At 44.8% G+C, this 20,507-nt stretch overlaps 3 protein-coding genes and 1 long non-coding RNA gene across 4 annotated transcripts; 2 read left to right on the forward strand and 2 right to left on the reverse strand.

Moving 5' to 3' along the window:
- The first annotated feature begins 464 nt into the window (after positions 1 to 464).
- LOC128093474 (uncharacterized) lies at positions 465 to 1,248 on the forward strand. Its single transcript, XR_008212516.1, has 2 exons — positions 465 to 872; positions 989 to 1,248. It is a non-coding gene; the product is annotated as an uncharacterized LOC128093474 (long non-coding RNA).
- A 4,612-nt stretch (positions 1,249 to 5,860) lies between these two features.
- LOC120413236 (uncharacterized) lies at positions 5,861 to 6,426 on the forward strand. The gene has a single exon (XM_039573967.2). It carries the CDS (start codon positions 5,874 to 5,876, stop codon positions 6,351 to 6,353), a length of 480 nt encoding a protein of 159 aa, XP_039429901.1. The 5' UTR covers positions 5,861 to 5,873; the 3' UTR covers positions 6,354 to 6,426.
- A 1,425-nt stretch (positions 6,427 to 7,851) lies between these two features.
- On the reverse strand, positions 7,852 to 10,690 carry LOC120413217 (putative inactive tyrosine-protein kinase Wsck). Its single transcript, XM_039573938.2, has 3 exons — positions 10,232 to 10,690; positions 8,605 to 10,174; positions 7,852 to 8,545 (listed from the first exon to the last, which is right to left on the reverse strand). The coding sequence occupies exons 1-3, from the start codon at positions 10,432 to 10,434 to the stop codon at positions 8,063 to 8,065; spliced, it is 2,256 nt and encodes a 751-aa protein (XP_039429872.1). The 5' UTR covers positions 10,435 to 10,690; the 3' UTR covers positions 7,852 to 8,062.
- Positions 10,691 to 12,587: 1,897 nt separating this feature from the next.
- On the reverse strand, positions 12,588 to 15,879 carry LOC120413220 (heat shock protein 83). Its single transcript, XM_039573946.2, has 2 exons — positions 15,678 to 15,879; positions 12,588 to 15,113 (listed from the first exon to the last, which is right to left on the reverse strand). Exon 2 carries the CDS (start codon positions 15,111 to 15,113, stop codon positions 12,966 to 12,968), a length of 2,148 nt encoding a protein of 715 aa, XP_039429880.1. The 5' UTR covers positions 15,678 to 15,879; the 3' UTR covers positions 12,588 to 12,965.
- Between the last annotated feature and the right edge of the window lie 4,628 nt (positions 15,880 to 20,507).

Genomic DNA, 20,507 nt, shown 5'->3' on the forward strand with positions numbered 1-20,507 from the left:
CAAAGAGTTTAAAATGGATTTTTCGTTTTCGTTTTCGTTTCGTTTTACGGAGCAAGGTGGGGGACGCGGCCTCAAGTCAGTCCAAGTCCGGTTTCTTGTGGAAAAAAGGGTAGTGGCCGAACTAGTATTGCATACAAAATGAACACCACCGGAAGATATAGGGGATCGGGAGGGGGAAGGTGAAAAAAAATTAGTGTAGGTGTGAGTTGTAAGAACTTGGATGACTTGAGCAGTAACGTTAATCTAACTTTAAAACTGAATAATTAAGAGGAAATCTGAAATTATGATTCAATCAAAAACTTAAGATTTATACAAAGGGAACCTATGATGTATTTCAAATTTAAAGGAAATCAAATAAATTTACTGGAAAATGAAAGATGAAAACTAACTTGTCAAGGGAACTCTTGTCGTACATTACAACTAGAAGCAGATCTTCCAATGAAATAGTACACTTTGACCATAGATTATTAATTACCTAGATGTCTCACTTCGGGATTTTTCCATACATCCAGTTGGCGACACCCCTTTAGCGCTCCGAGCGCCACCACAGTCAAGTTACAGGTACTAAAATGTTTGGAAAAATCTTAGCAACCTCTGCAAGTGCCCGTTGCAAACTTTGTTTGTTTTTGACAAAATGTCATCCATCATGGTTCAACGCGTGTTTTTCGGTCGTAATTTGCTCGGATTTTTCCCAAATCAAATGAGTGGAGCGCGGCCTCCGTCGCCAGGCCAGGCCAGGCCAGCAGCAGTGACGATTCCGAACAGCAATCCAAACCTAAGGATCCAACAAGAGCAGGAGGTGACCCACATCAAGCCGATCGTGGACAATGGCGAAAGCGCAGCAAAATTGTGCCTCTTCTAATGTGGTTCCGGTGAGTAAATTTAACAACAACCCGCGCTAAGAGGAAATGTTTGCTGATGCAAGGTGGTTTAAAAAACTGCATCAGGAGGCTCATCGTTTTAGAAGCTAAATTTTACTTTCTTCCAGATGAGAAGAGGCCATTAAATATTTGTCAAAAAGCTAGCACTGATCCCGCTGGCTGCAAGTGGATATCAAATGAAGTTGTATGAAGCTTTCACCATCGTCTCAGAGGGGTGTTTCTGACCATCCAACCCCAGAAGTGACTTGGAGCCGCGTGAACAGCCTTGGACGGACGGAGTACAGGACACTAGATTTTTAAATCCAATAGTTTATTATCAACTGATTACATAGAAAATGATGCAATAAAAACATTTAATTTTGGTTTATTTCACGACGTGGTTCTTGAGGAAATGGGCTCCGTCAAACCGCCCGCGCGCCACCAGAGGCGTGACGTAGACGAAAGAATCGCTGGCAAAGGCTGCAGGTGAATGTTTACGATGTTTGAAGGCGGTCCAAGCTGGAGGACAGATTGTGCAGGTTCCATCACCGACTTGTTCCGCAGAGCTACCCAAATAGTCAAAATTCTTTGTTTTTGGCCCAGCGATTTGTTTGGGGGGGCCTGTAAAATAAAACTTTTTCATATGCCATTTTTTTTGTAGAATTTAATTCTACTAACCTGCTGACACGTCTCCACACCAAACGTTGACCAACACAGTTGGAATCGGTCCCATTTATATCCCAACACGACTCCCCCGTTTTCTCCAAACAAATTGATCGACGATCTCACTAGCACCGTCGTCGCTGAAATGGTTGCGGCACAGCTGCCGAGCTTCTTGTTTTGTTTTTTTTCTCTCTCTAGATTGCGGCAGCAGATTCAGGACCTGGCTATAAGCAAATTCCTGACATGATCCTCGGTGAGCGGATACGTCCGGTTTTTGGAAGATACGAAAAATAACGATTTGCAAATCGTCTCGTATTTCCTCGAAGTTTTGACAGTTAAAAAATGTTTGAAAAACCACTGTTGCTGCGATGCAACTGAACCAATTGAACTGAAACTGATTAGGACGATATTCCTAAAGGGCAACACCCAAAATTAGTACCTGTGAATTGCCACCAGGTGCAATTTTGGCGTGGCGGTAGTGTCGCCAGCCCCAACAGGGGAGTGGCGTATCTATATATATTTAGTCTATGCTTTGACCAATTTAACTTATCATTTATGCCCAATTATTCATTTCAGGAAAACTAACTAATTTGAATAAACAACCTCAACTAAACTGTCTGAAAGTAACTTGAATCTCAAACATTCCTTTACCTAGTTTTTAAACCTGTCTTGCTGCTTCCAAAAACAATAAACATGAATGAAACGTTCATATTTTACAAGTTGAACACTCGTTTCTTAAGACGACTATTTCGTGCCTTCCATTTCATTAGGGCACACAAGCTTTGCAAACAAGAGTGTATCCCTATCATACTGTGGGGACGATTCGAGATCCCGGAATGTGAGGACGGTTCCGGAGATAAAATAAACGCGTGCGTTACTTTAGGATAACTACAGACTAATGTTTATTTCTTTCGAGTCGAAACGTGGTTGAGGATGACAGTTGATTGCAGTAGGCAGTGCTGCCAGAAAGGCGCGAGCGGTGCGCCACAGAGTCCCCCTCAGTTACGCCAAGAACCGAACCCGGTGGCCGGATGGCGTAACTTTCGTCCTTCCGTCGTCTTCGTCCGACTCCTGGTTGCAGACGTAAGCAGGCTTGATGCGATCGATGGAAATCCTTCGTTTCTGTCCGTTGATGTTGACATCCATGAACTTCTCGTGCCGTTCGATTACTTGGAAGGGTCCTTCATACGGTGGGTGAAGTGGTCGCTTCACTGCGTCGATCCTTACGAACACAAATTTGCAGCTACGCAGGTCTTTTGGAACGAAAACGGATCGTTTGGCGTGGTGCGAGTTTTGGATTGGACCGACTTGCTGCATTCTACGGCACAATTGCTTCGCAAATTCCGAGCGGCACATCTCCTTGGCAGATGGTTCCAAAAACTCACCGGGAATCCGCAGTGGCTGTCCATAAGTCATCTCGGCGACAGAGCAATCGATATCTTCCCTGATCGCGGTACGTAAACCGAGTAAGACCAACGGAAGCTTCTCGCACCAATGTTTCGGGTCGACGCAGGTGAGCGATGTCTTCAGCGTGCGGTGGAAGCGTTCGATAAGACCGTTAGCTTCGGGATGGTATGCCGTAGTGCGGATCCGAAGAGCACCAAGAAGTCTCGTCAATTCCAGAAACAACTCGGATTCGAATTGGCGACCCTGATCCGTCGTGATTGTTTCCGGAACGCCAAAACGAGAAATCCACCCTCCACAGAACGCTTTGGCCACTGTTTCCGCTTGCATGTCCGGCAACGGTACTGCCTCAGGCCAACGGCTGTACCGGTCTATCATGGTTAGCAGGTACCGGTTTCCATTTGAGATCGGCAGTGGTCCCACCAGGTCGATGTGTACGTGGCGAAAGCGGCTCTTGGGGAGATCGAACTCGTTGAGGGCAGCAGATGTGTGGCGATGAATTTTGGATCGCTGACAATCGTTGCAGGACTTGACGAATCGGGCGACGTCCCGGTTCATTGATGGCCACACGTATCTTTCAGCGACCATCTTTCTCGTCGTTCGAACGCCCGGGTGAGAAAGGCCATGAATGCTGCGAAGAACTTGTAGTCTCAGCTTCTCTGGAACATACGGCCTAGCGTGTCCGGCTTCGGAGACGTCACAATACAAAGACTTGTCTGTATGTGAAGACGCCCTCTGCTGTAGATTCATCGACGAAGTTCGATCGGCCAACAGCTTCTGCAGTTCCGGGTCGTCCTGCTGGGCTTTTGATAGCAGCTCGAAGTCCACCGTTGAAGGAGCTGCAATCGCGTCGACTCTGGATAAAGCATCAGCAGCAGAGTTGTCTTTACCACTGATGTGTCGGATGTCTTTAGTGAAGCTCGAAATGTACTGCAGGTACCGCTCTTCGTGTGGGAGGTGGTTTGAGTTTGAGTTTAGAGCGTACGTGAGCGGGCGATGATTAGTGTAGATGGTGAAATCTCTGCCTTCGAGGAGGTGCCGGAAGTACTTCACGGCCAGCTGCATCGCCGTCAGCTCGCGGCCGAAGACAGAATACTTCTTCTGGGAGGGCGAAAACTTCTGCGAGAAGAATCCCAACGGCTGCCAGGCTTCGTCGACATACTGTTGCAGCACCGCCCCCGCCGCGGTATCCGACGCGTCGATCATTAGACCCATCCGTTTGGACGAGTCCGGGTAGCACAGTAGAGCTGCAGTTGCCAAACTCTCTTTGCACTTCGCGAATGCGGTTTCGGCTTCAGACGTCCACTGCAGTTTTCGCGTATCGTTTTTACGATTTCCAGGAACCAGTTCTTGCAGCGGCCGTTGCAACGAGACAGCATCCCGGATAAAACGCTTGTATCCGTTCAGCAGCGCTAAGAATCGTCGCAATTCCTTCACCGTAGTGGGAAGGCCGTAGTCGACGACGGCTTGAACTCGATCTGCTTGGGGCTGTATACCGGATCCACTTATATGGTACCCCAGAAAGTCCACGTCGGTTTGCGCGAACTTGCACTTGTCCAGGTTCAACACCAGTCCGTTCAGCTTGAGTCGTTCGAAGACTGTCCTCACGTGCTTCCGGTGCTCCTCTTCGGTGGACGAGGCGATGCAGATGTCGTCGACAAACACCACAACGAAATCGAGATCACCGAAGATACGATGCATAAAGCGCTGAAATGTTTGGCTCGCGTTGCACAAACCGAACTGCATCTTCGTGAACTCGAACAGCCCGAACGGTGTGATGACGGCTGTCTTGGGCACGTCTTTTTCCTCGACCGGAACGTAGTGATACGCTCGTACCATGTCCAAAGTTGTGAAAATCTTCTTACCCAAGAAGTTGTTGAGTAGATCGTGAATATGTGGCACGGGGTATCGGTCTGGCACGGTGATCCGGTTCAAGCTCCTGTAGTCACCGACAAACCGCCACTCGCCGTTCTTCTTCGGTACACAATGGAGTGGGCTTGCCCAGCTGCTGTTCGATGGACGACAAATCCCGAGCTCCATCATGGTCTCGAACTCCTTCTTGGCGGCTTGTAGTTTGTCCGGCGGCATTCTGCGTGGCTTGCAAGCGACCGGCGGACCGGTGGTTTGTATGTGGTGCGTCACATCGTGCCGTACCTCGGTGCGCATCGTGGACGGGGCAGTGATCTCTCGAAATTCTGCAAGAAGATCCCGGAAGGGATGATCAAATGCGATGGTTGTCACGCCATAGACTGTGGATTCCGTCAATCCACAAACAGTGTGCAGCTTCGTACCTCCATCGATGAGGCGTCTGTTTCCGAGGTCCACGAGAAGGCCGAAATGTGCGAGGTAATCTGCGCCGATAATCGCTGAGGTCACGTCAGCTCGCAAAAAATTCCACGAAAGCTTCCGGCGTAATCCGAGATCCGTGGCCACGAACTTGCTCCCGTACGTTCGTATTGTTGTTCCGTTTGCTGCATGGAGTAGGAATGGAGATGGTCCACAAGATTTCTCCGCCCGGGATGCTGGTATTATCGACACATCGGAGCCAGTGTCAATGAGGAACCGGATCCCGGAGGTTTTGTCAAAAATCTGTAGACGGCGGCTGGTTGCTAATCCGCCCACCTCGTCAATTGCAGATGGGCGGGAAGCTAGTTTTTTGACTGGTGGAACTTGCAGGGGCTTCGACAGCGGTCAGCTCGGCTCCCATACTTGCGATGATACCAGCAGATGATGTTCTCGTCATCGCGCTTACGGGAAGCGGAACGAGATCGACGCCGCTCCGGTTGTGCCTTCATTCGTCGCAGCTCGGCTGTCAAGGCGGCGACTTGATCCACCAGGCTTTCCTGCGAATCTGGTTCCGCAGAGGTTTTGACAGCGGAAGTTTGTGGAACCAGTTCCGCCATTTTATCACCCATTTCCGCTAGCTTCGAAAGACTTCCATCGTTAATGCTGAGTACTGAACGCATGTTCGCCGGAAGTCGTTGCAAAAACAGCATTCTCAGCAGCGAGTCGTCGACCTTAAGTCCGGAAGCCAGCTCCTGCATCCTAGCCAAGAGGTGCGTGGGGCGGAGGTCGCCCAAGTCGCAAGTTCCGAGCAGCTTTTCCATTTTCTCTTGCGCCGTAAGTTCGAAACGGGCGATGAGACGTTCCTTGATGGCCTCGTACTTCCCCGCCTCAGGAGGCTTCCTGACCAGGTCAGCCACGTGGCAAATCACGGTCTGGTCAATTTTAGCAACGATGTGGTGGAATTTCGTTTCGTCTTTGTTGACTCCGGCCAACACAAACTGGGATTCAGCTTGCGCGAACCACATCGCCGGATCCGACTTCCAGAAGTCCGGAAGTTTGACTGCGACGGCGGCGGAAGCTGCGGCGACGTTTTCTGTGGACATTTTCTTTTCGCGTTGTATACCGACAGCGGAACGTTAACTCGTCGGCGGTCACCAATGTGGGGACGATTCGAGATCCCGGAATGTGAGGACGGTTCCGGAGATAAAATAAACGCGTGCGTTACTTTAGGATAACTACAGACTAATGTTTATTTCTTTCGAGTCGAAACGTGGTTGAGGATGACAGTTGATTGCAGTAGGCAGTGCTGCCAGAAAGGCGCGAGCGGTGCGCCACAATACCTTACGTAAACTGTCATTTGAGTGAAAGAGACACAATCCTGTTCACACCTGTGTGTCCTTTTGAAATGTTAGGCTCTATTTGATCGTCAAAACTCCAGTAGATCCTCGATTCGCAACAATGGTCGATACAACCATAATCCGAAAACCGTTAGTTCAACAGATTAACGAATTTTGTCCGATATCATTTCATTATTGATTGATCGAGACTCTATGGATTTGTTGACAATTCAGAATGGTTAGTATACCACTTCAATTGAAATCAGAAATTCTGATAGCATTCCTAAACTGGCTTACACATAACTGGAGTCTGAAATTATAAAACAACCTAGAAAAAGTTACAAAAAACTAACTATTCCTCCCCATTATCAAACAGTTTTAAACCTCTTCCTAACAGATTTTACGAACAAGAATATTGAGACCCCAATAAAAAAAAATCGAAAAAATGTTGTCTTGTCAATTTTGATTTTGCATTAAAATGAAAAAAAAAGTGATCAGAAATGGTTTTGAAACTTGTTTTTTACCGTTGTACATAAAAATTGACATAGGGCTTAAGTACCCAATTGGCAGCACTAAGCAGACCCAGAAGAGCGCTGGAATAAAAAAGAACTTAGCTGAAAATAGAAAAATGGGCGTGGTCCAATGCATTCTCGTCTGATTAGAATTCATTTGGAAAATATATATTTTTAAATGCTTGTAAAAGGAATAGAATAACTTTTAGTAGAAGTGAAAATAAACAGAAATGTTCACAAAAAGTTGCTCTACTCATTGGTGTACTTGGTTTTAGTAAATTTCAAGGAACACTCCAGATTATCCAGCATCATTCAAACACGACCGCTTATTAGGCTTAAAATGGGTATAATATTATTTCCCCTGTATACTTGTAGAGAAGTAAAAAAAAGTAAATCTTTCCCAGTTCCTGATGGGAACACCCTTGAAGAGTATCGGGGCCGGCATTTACAAAGCGGATTCAGTGGCAATTTCATTCTCAACTTAATGTTAACATGTTAAGGTTAATGTTAACATTCCATAGGTCGCCTCCCTAAGGTGTCGTGATAAGGTCCAGTTTGTGACGATACACTACCTTCCCTTTACTAAACAATCGAATCCAGAAGAGAAACGATCACCAGTTGTGTTGGTCCGAGCCGGGATTTGAACCTCGATCTGCCGCTTACTAGGCGGAAGCGTTGCCACTAGGCTACGTGGCTCGGAGAGAAGGCTGTGCTGGAAAAAGGTACTACGTATGGCCAAGTGCCTGGAGGTGGCGAAATTGATGAGTCGTGAGCAATAAAACAATTCTATATTCAAAAATGTTACTTTACTACATTTACGTAATATATCTATAAAAAATACAACAAGCTTTGTATCGTACGGTAAGCACTTATGTTAAACTATGAGAGAAGAGATTGTTTTAGCAGTCTGAAGAATACTTTCGATTGGACGGATAGTTTCCCAAAATACTTCAATGTTCGAATGGACAAAGTCTTACACGTCTAAAAATGCACTTCACTGTCACTTCAGCTCCAAATGCGGTAAGTACGGTGGCAACTGCGCGTTTTGCGTCCGCTCGAAGGACAACATGTAGCGCAGCATGGGCAGTGTCTGGCGCAGGTACCGGCTGATGTCGTCAAACTCGGGCCGATCGCCCGCGTCCAGATCCCAACAGTTGAGGCACATCTGGTACAGATCGTCAAAGATGAAGGCGGGCTTCTCGGGCCGACCTCCGGAGCGGACCGCCGCGAACAGGTTATCGATCGTGGTCGTTCCGAAGGGGGTCGCACCCAGGCAGCAGCACTCCCAGATGAGCAGCCCGAACGACCAGATGTCACTCTTGACGGTGTGGTTTTGGAACTTGATCACCTCGGGTGCGTTCCAGCGGGTGATTTCGATCTGCTGGTTGTCTTCGCCGTACAGGGGAGGTCCGAAGCCGCTGACCTTCACCTCAAACTTGGTGTTGACGTACACGGTGCGGGCGCACAGCTTCTTGTTGATGATCTGGAAGAAGGGGGGTTGTTATTGGGATGGCGAGGAAGGTTGTTCGAAAAGGTCATTACATTATTCTCCACCAGAAACTGCATTCCGTCGCACACCAGACAGAGGATGTTGACGATAATTTCCTCGGAAATCGTGGAAAACTTTGGACTGTTCACGTTGACCGGAATGCGCGCGTTGAGCAGCGTCTGCTTCAGCGTAGTCTGCATTTCCTCAAACAGCACGTAACACCAGTCGGGCGTGACGCAAACTCCGTAGAACTGCAGCACGTTCGGATGGTCCTCCAGCTTGATGTTCCGCCGGAACTCGTTCAAGAACGCAATCTGGTCAATCTTGTCCATATCGTCCGATATCACGTGCACTTGAGTCGGCATATCAACTCCCTCACGCTGCAGTCTTCCCTTCAGAACGTCACCGTACTTGCCCGAGCCGATCACGTTGTTGATCTCCAAGCTCAAAAACTTCCGACCGTGCTTCTGCCAACTCTCCAGCGAGTCAATAATGTCATGTAATTCAGCTTCGAATCCTCGCTGCTCGTAGATATCCGGCATGTAGCCATTGTTCTCCACCTCCAAAATCGGTCCCTGCAGCGCCATCTCGTGGTGATCGTTCATCGGACGCGTATTCCCTGGAGTTTTATATCTCAAATACACATACAGAACGATACTAGCCAGCAACACAATTCCAAACAGCACACAAGCCACCGTCAACACCGTAATCAGCGCCTCGTTCCGTTCCGGAGCCGTCGTCGAGTTCACGTGGTGATGATCCGGGTGCTGGTGCTGTTCGTGCGTTGTCGTAGCGTACCGCACCTTGAACACGTTGTTCAAGATGCTCACGATGCCGATCGAGATGTGGACGTGGGCACGCGGCGGAATCGGCGGGTTGAAGAACTGCCGGTGGTACTTGCCATCGCCGACGGTGAAGAGCAGTGAGTCACCCTCCATCGTGACCTCCGCCGCGATATAGTACGGAACGCCCTTCTCCTTGGACCGCTGGAACGTGTCCAGCAGCGTTTCGTCAAACTGCTGAACCAGATCGTCGTTCACGTAGTGCACCACCACGCGGTAGTAGTTGATCGGTCCATTGTCGTTCGTCGCCTTCGGTATCTCGATCTGGATCGTCGAGTCCAGCCGGCGCAGTATCAACGGTTCCTCCGGCTCCGGGTCGGGCTTCCCGATCTCCGTTTGTGCCGTCAGCCACTGCATTCCACCGGTACCCTTCTCCGACACCGTGGACACCGTGATGTTGTACCGCGTTCCGGGCGTCAAATTGGACAGCTCGAACGCGATCGTGTTGTTGTGGACGGTCCAGCTCATCGGGTATAGGCGAAAACTTGCATAGGTCGTCAACGCCTGAGCTCCAATCTCGTACGAAAGCACCGGAACTCCATCCAGCGCCGGCGCACTCCACGCGATCTTGATCGTATTCTCACTTTCCTTATCCGTCAGGTGAAGATTCTTCACCGGCCCAGCCACCTCAACACCAGTCTCGTAAAAGCTCTGTGCGTTGGCACCACCACAAGTCTGATCGGGATTCTGACGACATCGTAAATCGCACTCCTTATCTTCAATAACCCGCGTCCGGATCGAATTCAGACACATGCACTGCGTATCGGATAAAGCCGCATATCTGAAAGACACCATCAACTTTAAAGATCGCCCAAAAGGGTTAATGACCCCACCCTACCTGAAGTAGTTCGATTCGCAGTGGCTCACGCAGCGATCGTACTGATCGGTGATGATCTCCAGCTGACCAGACCGATCCCTCTGGTAACACCCGAAGAAAAACCCCCGTTGGGACGACGCAGCCACCAACCCACAACCGGTTACGATCGCCACACCAACCAGCAACGCCACTGATGACGAAGACCCTTTCCTTCTAATTACCATCCTCCAAAGAAGAAGTCACCAAAAAGTCAAGCTCAAACTTGGATCGCGTCCATCGATCACGATCCTCAACCACCTGATCTTCACGTTGGACGTCGGAACGAAAAACGCCCAACAATGGGAAAAACACAGTCTGTGAGCGACCAAACAATGATGTGAATAGAAACCGTACGCACGCTCTTTTGTTTATGTACTCCTCCGCTGCAAACACACCCCAGACAAATATTTTTTTCTTTTTTTTATGAATGATCGTGACACACCTGCTCGGCTCGCGGCAGAGTGCGCGAGATCTCACGCATACACACACCTGAAGTGTTATGTTGAATGAACTTCTATGCTGTTAATGAATGACGAGCTTTGCGTAGATTTTACTCATTAGATGTTGAACATAATTGTTGAACCGGACATGTGATCAATTTTCTTTAAAAAGTGATTTTAGATTTAAGAAGCTCATAAAACTTCTTCCATTACTGTTGCCACTCGACTTACAGAATTTTGCAAAAATAGAAGAAAAAAGTGACTTAATCCACCCTAAGGTGGTTGAAGCCTTCCTCACATTGATATACACGGCGTGTTTTCTAGAACAACCTTATCAGGAAAAAATAGTCATCGCTACTTTCAAATGTGTATTAGGGGCAGGGGGGCAGAATGGACCAGGGGGGCAGAATGGGCCACCCTTGGTTAGAATGGATTTAGACCAATTGTAAGGCAAGGGTCTTATAAAGGACGTCAAATAACTTCACCATACCGAAAACGACGTTTGAATTCATTGTATTTTTCGAATTATGAGCAAAAATGTAAATTTATTGACAAAACTACGCAAATGTTGTTTATTTCGAGGTTTTTAAATAAGCTTTCTGAAAAGTTGGATTGTTTGAAAAAGTTTACTCAATGCTTATAACGTTACTAGATGTTACTACCAAGGTATACAAACAACAACGGAACCTTAAAATCATTTAGAGACTTGGTGGTAGAAGTGTTAAATTAAAATCCACTTGGGGGCAGAATGGACCACCCTTATCCTGCCTTATAAAAACAATCCAAAGTTATGAAATTTGGATTAAATGGATTATTTCACTCCTGTTAGCTTCACAAATAACGTTTATTGCAACATTAGTTGATTTTTTAGTTGTTTTGATGATTATTTGTAAAAATAGTGTCATTTTTCAACATATTAACACTATTTTCAAAAATCTTTGTTTTGGTAAGTGACTATTTTTATTAAAGTGGTCTAACTTCATGGAAACTATGTTAGAAAGGTACCTTAAGTCATTTCTTATCTCCCTTCAACGTTGTATTAGACAAAATGGTTTGTTTTCTAAGGTGGCCCATTCTGCCCCGCACCCTGGAAAAAAAGTCGAAAAAACTTTTTTTTTTAAAGTGGTTCAAAAACAGTTTTAAGCTAAAAAAATTCGTCAGCTAAGTATATAACATTGAAGGGAACACCCCAAAGCATAAGCCTACTACACTCAACCCCCGGTGGTTGGTCACTTTTTCGTTTGACACTTTTTTAGTTTGTACCCCGTTGGTTGGTCAAAGTCAAACTAAAAAGTGACGAACTGTCACTTTTTACACGGCGCTAACGCACACTATCAAAACAAACGTTTGATAGTGTGTGTGAACTTCGTGTAAAAGGGGTGTCAAACTAAAAAGTGATCCCGTTCGTTTGACAACAGTTGGTGTCAAACCATCGGGGTTTGAGTGCATTTGATTTTTTTTTTTTGGTGTTATTGAAAACGCCTTGAAATGAAAATTTTGTTTATTTGACCTTTTTAAAAAAAACTCCAGATATTTCGTAAGTTCACTTAAAAATATTTTTCTCGAAGTGTTTCACCTTTAAAAACATTTAGTGAGTAATTACTGTTAGGAGTGTAATGTGACCGTTGACTGATTTGTTGTTACTAATACACACTTACGAACGGATGAACATGAACATGATGAACAAAGCTTAGACATGCCCCCACGAGCGCATGGCAAAATGAACAGAATGAATTCGTTTTGCAACGACAAAAACATGATAAAAGTTCATTCATTCGTTGAACCTCTTCAAATTTATTATCACAGATAACCGATTTATTCGTGACCATCTGATCGGAATCTCTTTTAGTAATCGATTTTGCGTGTGATATTAATTTTTAAGTAAGAAAGCAGGTGCATTATTTGAATTGAATTGTTTGTATTTGGTCTACTTATTTTATACATTTTTAAAACATACGTTAAAGGTAATCAGTTCGAAATTTTCAAGGGGTCTTATCGTTCGCCAAAACATTTCTTTTCGCGGCTTTGGGGTTTGCTCTTTAAATACAACAGGTTTTGTGTGTATCGCTAATAAATGACCAGAATTGTACCATCTCTTTCTGTTTGAAGCCGCTAGAACGCGGAAACAAAAATTAAAAAATAAATCAAAGCTTAGAAACCCGCAAACTTTAAAACCCGTCATTTGAAGATCTAACTATATCAAACTTAAACCAAGTAGAATCTAGCGTGTGCTGGCGATGGAAAGTTTCAAGTTACTGGGGGTGCGAAGGAATTGTTTAATCGACCTCCTCCATGTGGGACGCATCCTCGGAATCGTCAACCAGTGGCGGAGCATCACCGCCTTCGGTAGCCGGGGCAGCAGCATCCTCCGTGGCCATGGCTTCGTCCTCGTCGATGCCCAGACCCAGCTTGATCATACGGTAGATGCGGGCCGCGTGCACTCCGGGTTCGTCCAGCGAGAATCCGGACGAGAGCAGGGCAGTCTCGAACAGCAGCACGACCAGATCCTTGACGGCCTTGTCGTTCTTGTCGGCGTCGGCGCGCTGTCTCAGCATATCGATGATCGCGTGGTCGGGGTTGATTTCCAGGTGCTTCTTGCCGGCCATGTAGCCCATGGCGGACGAGTCACGGAGGGCCTGAGCCTTCATGATACGCTCCATGTTGGCGGACCAACCGTACTGCGAGGTGACGATACAGCAGGGCGAATCGACCAATCGGTTCGACACCATCACCTTCTCGACCTTCTGGTCCAGGACGGACTTCATGACCTTGCACAGGTTCTCGTACTTGGCCTTGTCCTCCTCGAACTTCTTCTTCTCTTCCTCGTCTTCCGGCAGCTCCAGACCTTCCTTGGTGACGGACACCAGCTGCTTGCCCTGGTACTCCTTCAGCTGCTGGATGACGTACTCATCGATGGCCTCCGTCATGTAGATCACCTCGAATCCTCGCTTCTTGACGCGCTCAACGAAGGCAGAGTTCTTGACCTGGTCGATGCTTTCGCCGGTGATGTAGTAAATGTGCTTCTGGTTCTCCTTCATGCGGCCAATGTAGTCACCGAACGAGCAGTACTCATCTCCGGACGCGGACGTATTGAAACGCAGCAGATCGGCCAGCTTTTGTCGGTTCGAGCTGTCCTCGTGCACTCCCAGCTTCAGGTTCTTGCTGAACTGATCGTAGAACTTCTTGTACGTTTCCTTGTCCTCGGACAGTTCCTCGAACAGCTCCAAGCACTTCTTGACCAAGTTCTTGCGGATGACCTTCAGGATCTTGTTCTGCTGCAGCATCTCACGGGAAATGTTCAGCGGCAGATCCTCGGAGTCGACGACGCCCTTCATGAAGTTCAGGTAGTCTGGGATGAGCTCCTCGCAGTTGTCCATGATGAAGACACGGCGCACGTACAGCTTGATGTTGTTCTTCTTCTTCTTGTTCTCGAACAGGTCGAAGGGCATACGACGCGGGACGAACAGCAGCGCACGGAAGTCCAGCTGACCCTCAACGGAGAAGTGCTTCACGGCCAGGTGGTCCTCCCAGTCGTTGGTGAGCGACTTGTAGAACTCGCCGTACTCTTCCTGGGAGATGTCGTCGGCGTTGCGAGTCCAGATCGGCTTGGTCTTGTTGAGTTCCTCGTCTTCGGTGTACTTGACCTTCACGGACTTTTTCTTCTTGTCCTTCTTGTCTTCATCGTCCTCAACATCCTCGATCTTGGGCTCGTCCTCCTTCTTCTCCTCGTCCTTCTTGTCCTCCTTCTCCTCGGCCTCATCGTCGCTCACCTCCTGTTCGCGTTCCTTCTCAACGAGCAGCTTGATCGGGTAGCCGATGAACTGCGAGTGCTTGGTGACGATGGCCTTGATCTTGCTCTCCTCCAGGTACTCCAGCTGATCTTCCTTGATGTGCAGGACGATCTTGGTACCACGGCCCAGCGGCTCACCGGGGTCGGTGCGAACCGTGAACGAACCTCCGGCCGACGATTCCCACACGTACTGCTCATCGTCGTTGCTCTTGGACGTGACCACGACCTTGTCCGCGACCAGGTACGCCGAGTAGAAACCCACACCAAACTGACCGATCATGCTGATGTCCGCTCCGGCCTGCAGCGCCTCCATGAAGGCCTTCGTGCCGGACTTGGCGATCGTTCCCAGGTTGTTGACCAGGTCGGCCTTGGTCATGCCGATACCGGTATCGATGATCGTCAGCGTGCCGGCTTCCTTGTTCGGGATCAGCTTGATGAACAGCTCCTTGCCACTGTCCAGTTTTGAGGGATCGGTCAACGACTCGTAGCGGATCTTATCCAGGGCATCCGAAGAGTTGGAGATCAATTCTCGCAGGAAGATTTCCTTGTTCGAGTAGAAGGTGTTGATGATCAGCGACATCAGCTGAGCGATCTCAGCCTGGAACGCAAAGGTCTCGGTCTCGACTTCCGGCATCTGGAAGAAAAGCGGGAGAAAATTAGTTTAATTTTCCAGCAACGTTTTTCAGTTATGATATTTTTCCTAGATTCATTCAGCAAAAATCGATGACTCAACCCTTCTGGAGTGTTCTGTGGGATGTTCCCGCGTTTTGTCATGGGAACAAATTATTGCATGTCGCATGTTTCGCAACAATTAAAAAGGATAGTGTTGTTTAAAGTTGCAAACTGAACTACTATGTAGTATGAAAATGTATGAAAATAACTTATCAAATTATTTAAAAATCAATTATTTTAACAAGTGAAATCTAGAATCGATTTTATGAAGAAATAAAACTAAAATTTAATATAAAGTTCAGCAAAAAAAATCGTTTGGGCTACTTTTACAATTATCATTATTAAGTCATTTTAAAATTGAAATTTATGACAGGAAAAACTAGCAAACACTACTCGAGCAAGCAATTCCCATTTTCTAGAATAGATTCGAACAATTTTAATCAACAAGGTCACATCTCCAGAATGATTTTCATTCACTTTTCACTGAAATTTTTTTCACTTTTTCAAAAACAGTTTTCCTACTCACCTTGTTTGCTTTTTTTCTGCTTTCTTCTCAAGAATAAAGAATTTGATCACTTTTATCAATTAATAGTTCACAGAACTTTCTTCAATCGACTTTTCACTCAAGAATTTGCAGCACTCTTTAGCTTAGAATAGCTCCTAGTAGGCGCGCACTCGGACTAACTTCGATGTGTTGTCTCTCTGGCTTTCTTCAAACGAATGATGCTCGTGCCCGGCCCGAACCCCTCTTTTTATGTCAACAAACAAAATTGCCGGCACCCGCGAGAAGCTTCTCGACCAGCACCCGGAACAACCCTAATCAGCCCGCATGCCCTCTCTCTCGCACGTGCCCATCTCTCGAAGGAGAGTGAGCAGGCAGAAAGCGGAAGTCGGCCCGCAGAAACGTCGCGAAGTTTCTAGAAGCTTCGAGAAGGTTCCAGAGCAAAACGGCCTAATCTGAGACTACACTGCAGTTGCTGAGAGTGCCTGAGAGAGAGAGAGAGCCAAAGCCACGCGGATTGAACCGATTCGCAAAGGGGAGAAACTTCGGGATTTTTCGTGAGCGCGCGCGTTGTTAGGGGAAATGGGCAACAGAGAACGTGGTCGAAGGGACTGCTTTCGCGCGCGCGGTTTTTTGGTGCAGATAACACGTTGGGAAATGGGGGAAGGCGGTAAGAATGAACGAGAATTTTCGCTGCAGAATGTTATGAATGGAATGACATTAATTTGGCAAGAGTTGTTTTCTCTTGAGTTTTTTTTTCAGATTTTTTTTTAGTAATTTGTAGTAAATAAACAAAAGCAAGTAAATTTCGTTTGCAAATAAGCAACGATGTATTGTTTTTTTTTTCTTCTACGAAATAAATGTTGATATAAATGTGACTTATTTTTCTGGGTCTTGAATATTTAACACTAAAAATTGTACTATAGTGAAAATATAGTCCAGACTCGATTATCTGATCTTGTATGCGACTTCGGGTAATCGAATCATGAACCAATTTTTTTCGTTTTTTTATTTTCTTACTTTTAACGTCAAATTCATATTCTGTGACCCAATTTTAGTCAAAATTTCAAAGTAAATTGTCTATTAATTTGCAAAATATTTATTTTTCGATACTTCATCACCATATTTACGCTTTCGGATAATCGAGTCTCTACCTAGGTCTCTACTGTAAATAGAAAATTTTACGTTACATTGCTATATTGCAAAAAATATATATAAAAATACGAATATAAAAATACGGTATTTTGTGATAATTTGACAGTTACGTAGCGTATTTTTGTCGTTGTTACGCAACGCAAAATTGAAGATTTTCAGACACCTAAAAAAGGCAGAAAATTTTAATGCTTTATACGGTTTTAGTGAAAATTTTAGTATTTCACTTTAAAAATGTTATACAGTGAATCATTACGAAATTTCGCGTCGTGAAAGCCGTATTACAAATCTAAAAAATTAAGTATTTTCAATTAAACAATGCATTGTGCAAATTTTAGTAATTTACACTAAAAATTGTATTAAAAATATAATCTATACAAAATTTCGCGTCGTCTGAATCTGAAAAAAAGATTGAAGAGGTTGGGAAAATTTCACACTAGTTTCACTTTTTAACGTTGAAAATCTGGTCAAATCAACTGTCGATATGATATTTCAATCGATGATGTTTGAAAATTGCGGGTCAATTGACCAAAAAATTCATTCCAAGGCTATATCTCAGCAACCAATGGTTGGATCAACAATGTCCAGAAGCAAATTCTAGAGAATATTCTCACCTTTTCGAATATATTATTTTCAAAGATGGGCAAGGATGGACACCATTTAAAAAAGACAATTTTGTCTAATAATTAAACCTAAAATTACTATAACTAAAAAACGGTGCACTTAATCAAAATTTTCCAAAGGTATTTTAAAATTTTAGAAATTTTAAGATTCAAAAATTTTACATATAAAAAATATAAAATTTAAAAAACCTTAAAGTTCAAAAAATGATTTTAAAAATGTATATTCAAATTTTAATCCCTCAATTATTTTGAAAATTTACAAAATCAGGTATTTTTCAAACTTTGGCATTTCAAAATTTGTTAAAAACAATTCAAGTACTAGTAAAAGAAAATTCCAATCCAATCAAGATATACTTTTATCTTTTAAAAAACAAGTAATTAAAAAATTTTAAAATGTGATTTTTTCAGAATTTATGCATTTAAGAATGACATAATTCTGTAATTCTGTAATTCTGTAATTTCGGAATACATTCGTCCGGCTTCAGCTGAAGATTCATGCTGTCCCATGTTGCATGTTCGAGTGTAGACCTACGGAAAACCTTGCCGCGAGGAATGACATAATGAAAGAATTAATGTATTAAATAATTAAAGAATTTCACAACTTAGAAATTTAAAAATTTAAGAATTGAAGAACTTAAAAATTTAGGAATTCAAGAATTCTAGAGTTTTTTAAAGGTTTCATATGTATAATAAGACCTTTAAAAAAAACTCTAGAATTCTTAAATTGAATGAATTGTAAATTTTAAAAATAGAGGATTTTTATTTTATTTTAAATTACACAATACTGAAATTTCAGTGTTTTTGAATTTGAAAATTTTTAAAGAATTTTTTTTCGGTTTTGGGGGAAGTGATGAAAAATTCTGTTACGTAACGCAATATTTTTATATTAGCACTTATACAAATTTGCAATTTGCGGATCGGAAATTATTGGTTGTTTTGAAAAAGTAATCTAGAAATCAAACTATAAGTCTGGTAAATGTTTGTCAGCTCCAAATTATTATGACTCATTCTCCGGCAATGTACACCTTAGACCATCTCCACCGGGCGCGCGCAGTAAGGATTTGGAAGCGCTCCACCATCACTCTTCCCCACACCGGTCGCTCATAAACGCGCTCATAAAATAGCAGCTCGACCCTGGGTGAACAGCGGGTGACCAAATTTAGTCGCCCGCTAGTAGCGCGCACAAATATTTGACATCTGCTTGAAGTGAAAGGAGAATCAAGATTTTTTTTTTTTTTGAATTGACTTTTTATGGTTCCATGGAACTGGACATTGATGATGAACATTTTCATTGTACTGGCCACAACCCGGATTGGCCCAGGTTCCCCGGGGGATGTTCCGTTGAAAGAATATTGGCGGTACCTATGAATATGGGCAATATTGGTGTTAAATTTCACGATTTTCAAAATCACATGTGGAAATCACGAAAATGGACATTGTGAGTGGACTGGCCACAATCCGAATTGGTCCGGGTTCCCCCGGGGATGTTCCGTTGAGCGGATATTGGCGGCACCGTATGAATATGGGCAATATTGGTGTCAAACTCACGATTTTCAAAATCACATGTGAAAATTACGGAAAAGGACATATTTAACGAACTGGCCACAATCCAAATTGGTCCGGATTCCCCCGGGGATGTTCCGTTGAGCGGACATTGGCGGCACCGTATGAATATGGGCAATATTGGTGTCAAACTTCACGATTTTCAAAATCACATGTGAAAATTACGGAAAAGGACATTTTTAACGAACTGGCCACAATCCAAATTGGTCCGGATTCCCCCGGGGATGTTCCGTTGAGCGGACATTGGCGGCACCGTATGAATATGGGCAATATTGGTATCAAACTTCACGATTTTCAAAATCACATGTGAAAATTACGAAAAAGGACATATTTAACGAACTGGCCACAATCCAAATTGGTCCGGGTTTCCCCGGGGATGTTCCGTTGTGCGGACATTGGCGGCACCGTATGAATATGGGCAATATTGGTATCAAACTTCACGATTTTCAAAATCACATGTGAAAATTACGAAAAAGGACATATTTAACGAACTGGCCACAATCCAAATTGGTCCGGGTTTCCCCGGGGATGTTCCGTTGTGCGGACATTGGCGGCACCGTATGAATATGGGCAATATTGGTATCAAACTTCACGATTTTCAAAATCACATGTGAAAATTACGAAAAAGGACATATTTAACGAACTGGCCACAATCCAAATTGGTCCGGGTTTCCCCGGGGATGTTCCGTTGTGCGGACATTGGCGGCACCGTATGAATATGGGCAATATTGGTGTCAAACTTCACGATTTTCAAAATCACATGTGAAAATTACGAAAAAGGACATTTTTAACGAACTGGCCACAATCCAAATTGGTCCGGGTTCCCCCGGGGATGTTCCGTTGAGCGGACATTGGCGGCACGTATGAATATGGGCAATATTGGTGTCAAACTTCACGATTTTCAAAATCACTTGTGAAAATTACGAAAAAGGACATATTTAACGAACTGGCCACAATCCAAATTGGTCCGGGTTTCCCCGGGGATGTTCCGTTGTGCGGACATTGGCGGCACCGTATGAATATGGGCAATATTGGTGTCAAACTTCACGATTTTCAAAATCACATGTGAAAATTACGGAAAAGGACATTTTTGACGAACTGGCCACAATCCAAATTGGTCCGGGTTCCCCCGGGGATGTTCCGTTGAGCGGACATTGGCGGTACGTATGAATATGGGCAATATTGGTGTCAAACTTCACGATTTTCAAAATCACTTGTGAAAATTACGAAAAAGGACATTTTTAACGAACTGGTCACAATCCAAATTGGTCCGGATTCCCCCGGAGATGTTCCGTTGAGCGGACATTGGCGGCACCGTATGAATATGGGCAATATTGGTATCAAACTTCACGATTTTCAAAATCACATGTGAAAATTACGAAAAAGGACATATTTAACGAACTGGCCACAATCCAAATTGGTCCGGGTTTCCCCGGGGATGTTCCGTTGTGCGGACATTGGCGGCACCGTATGAATATGGGCAATATTGGTATCAAACTTCACGATTTTCAAAATC

This window comes from Culex pipiens, chromosome 3 (assembly GCF_016801865.2).
Source record: "Culex pipiens pallens isolate TS chromosome 3, TS_CPP_V2, whole genome shotgun sequence".
NCBI lineage: Eukaryota > Metazoa > Arthropoda > Insecta > Diptera > Culicidae > Culex > Culex pipiens.

Excerpts from the sequence above, each read along its gene's own strand:
- LOC120413236 (XM_039573967.2), top strand. The coding sequence starts at position 5,874 with ATGCTGAGTACTGAACGCATGTTCGCCGGAAGTCGTTGCAAAAACAGC.
- LOC120413217 (XM_039573938.2), bottom strand. The coding sequence starts at position 10,434 with ATGGTAATTAGAAGGAAAGGGTCTTCGTCATCAGTGGCGTTGCTGGTT. Across the intron at positions 10,175-10,231 it reads TGCGAATCGAACTACTTCAG|ATATGCGGCTTTATCCGATA; the intron begins GTAGGGTGGGGT and ends GGTGTCTTTCAG. Across the intron at positions 8,546-8,604 it reads AGTTTCTGGTGGAGAATAAT|ATCATCAACAAGAAGCTGTG; the intron begins GTAATGACCTTT and ends CCCTTCTTCCAG.
- LOC120413220 (XM_039573946.2), bottom strand. The coding sequence starts at position 15,113 with ATGCCGGAAGTCGAGACCGAGACCTTTGCGTTCCAGGCTGAGATCGCT.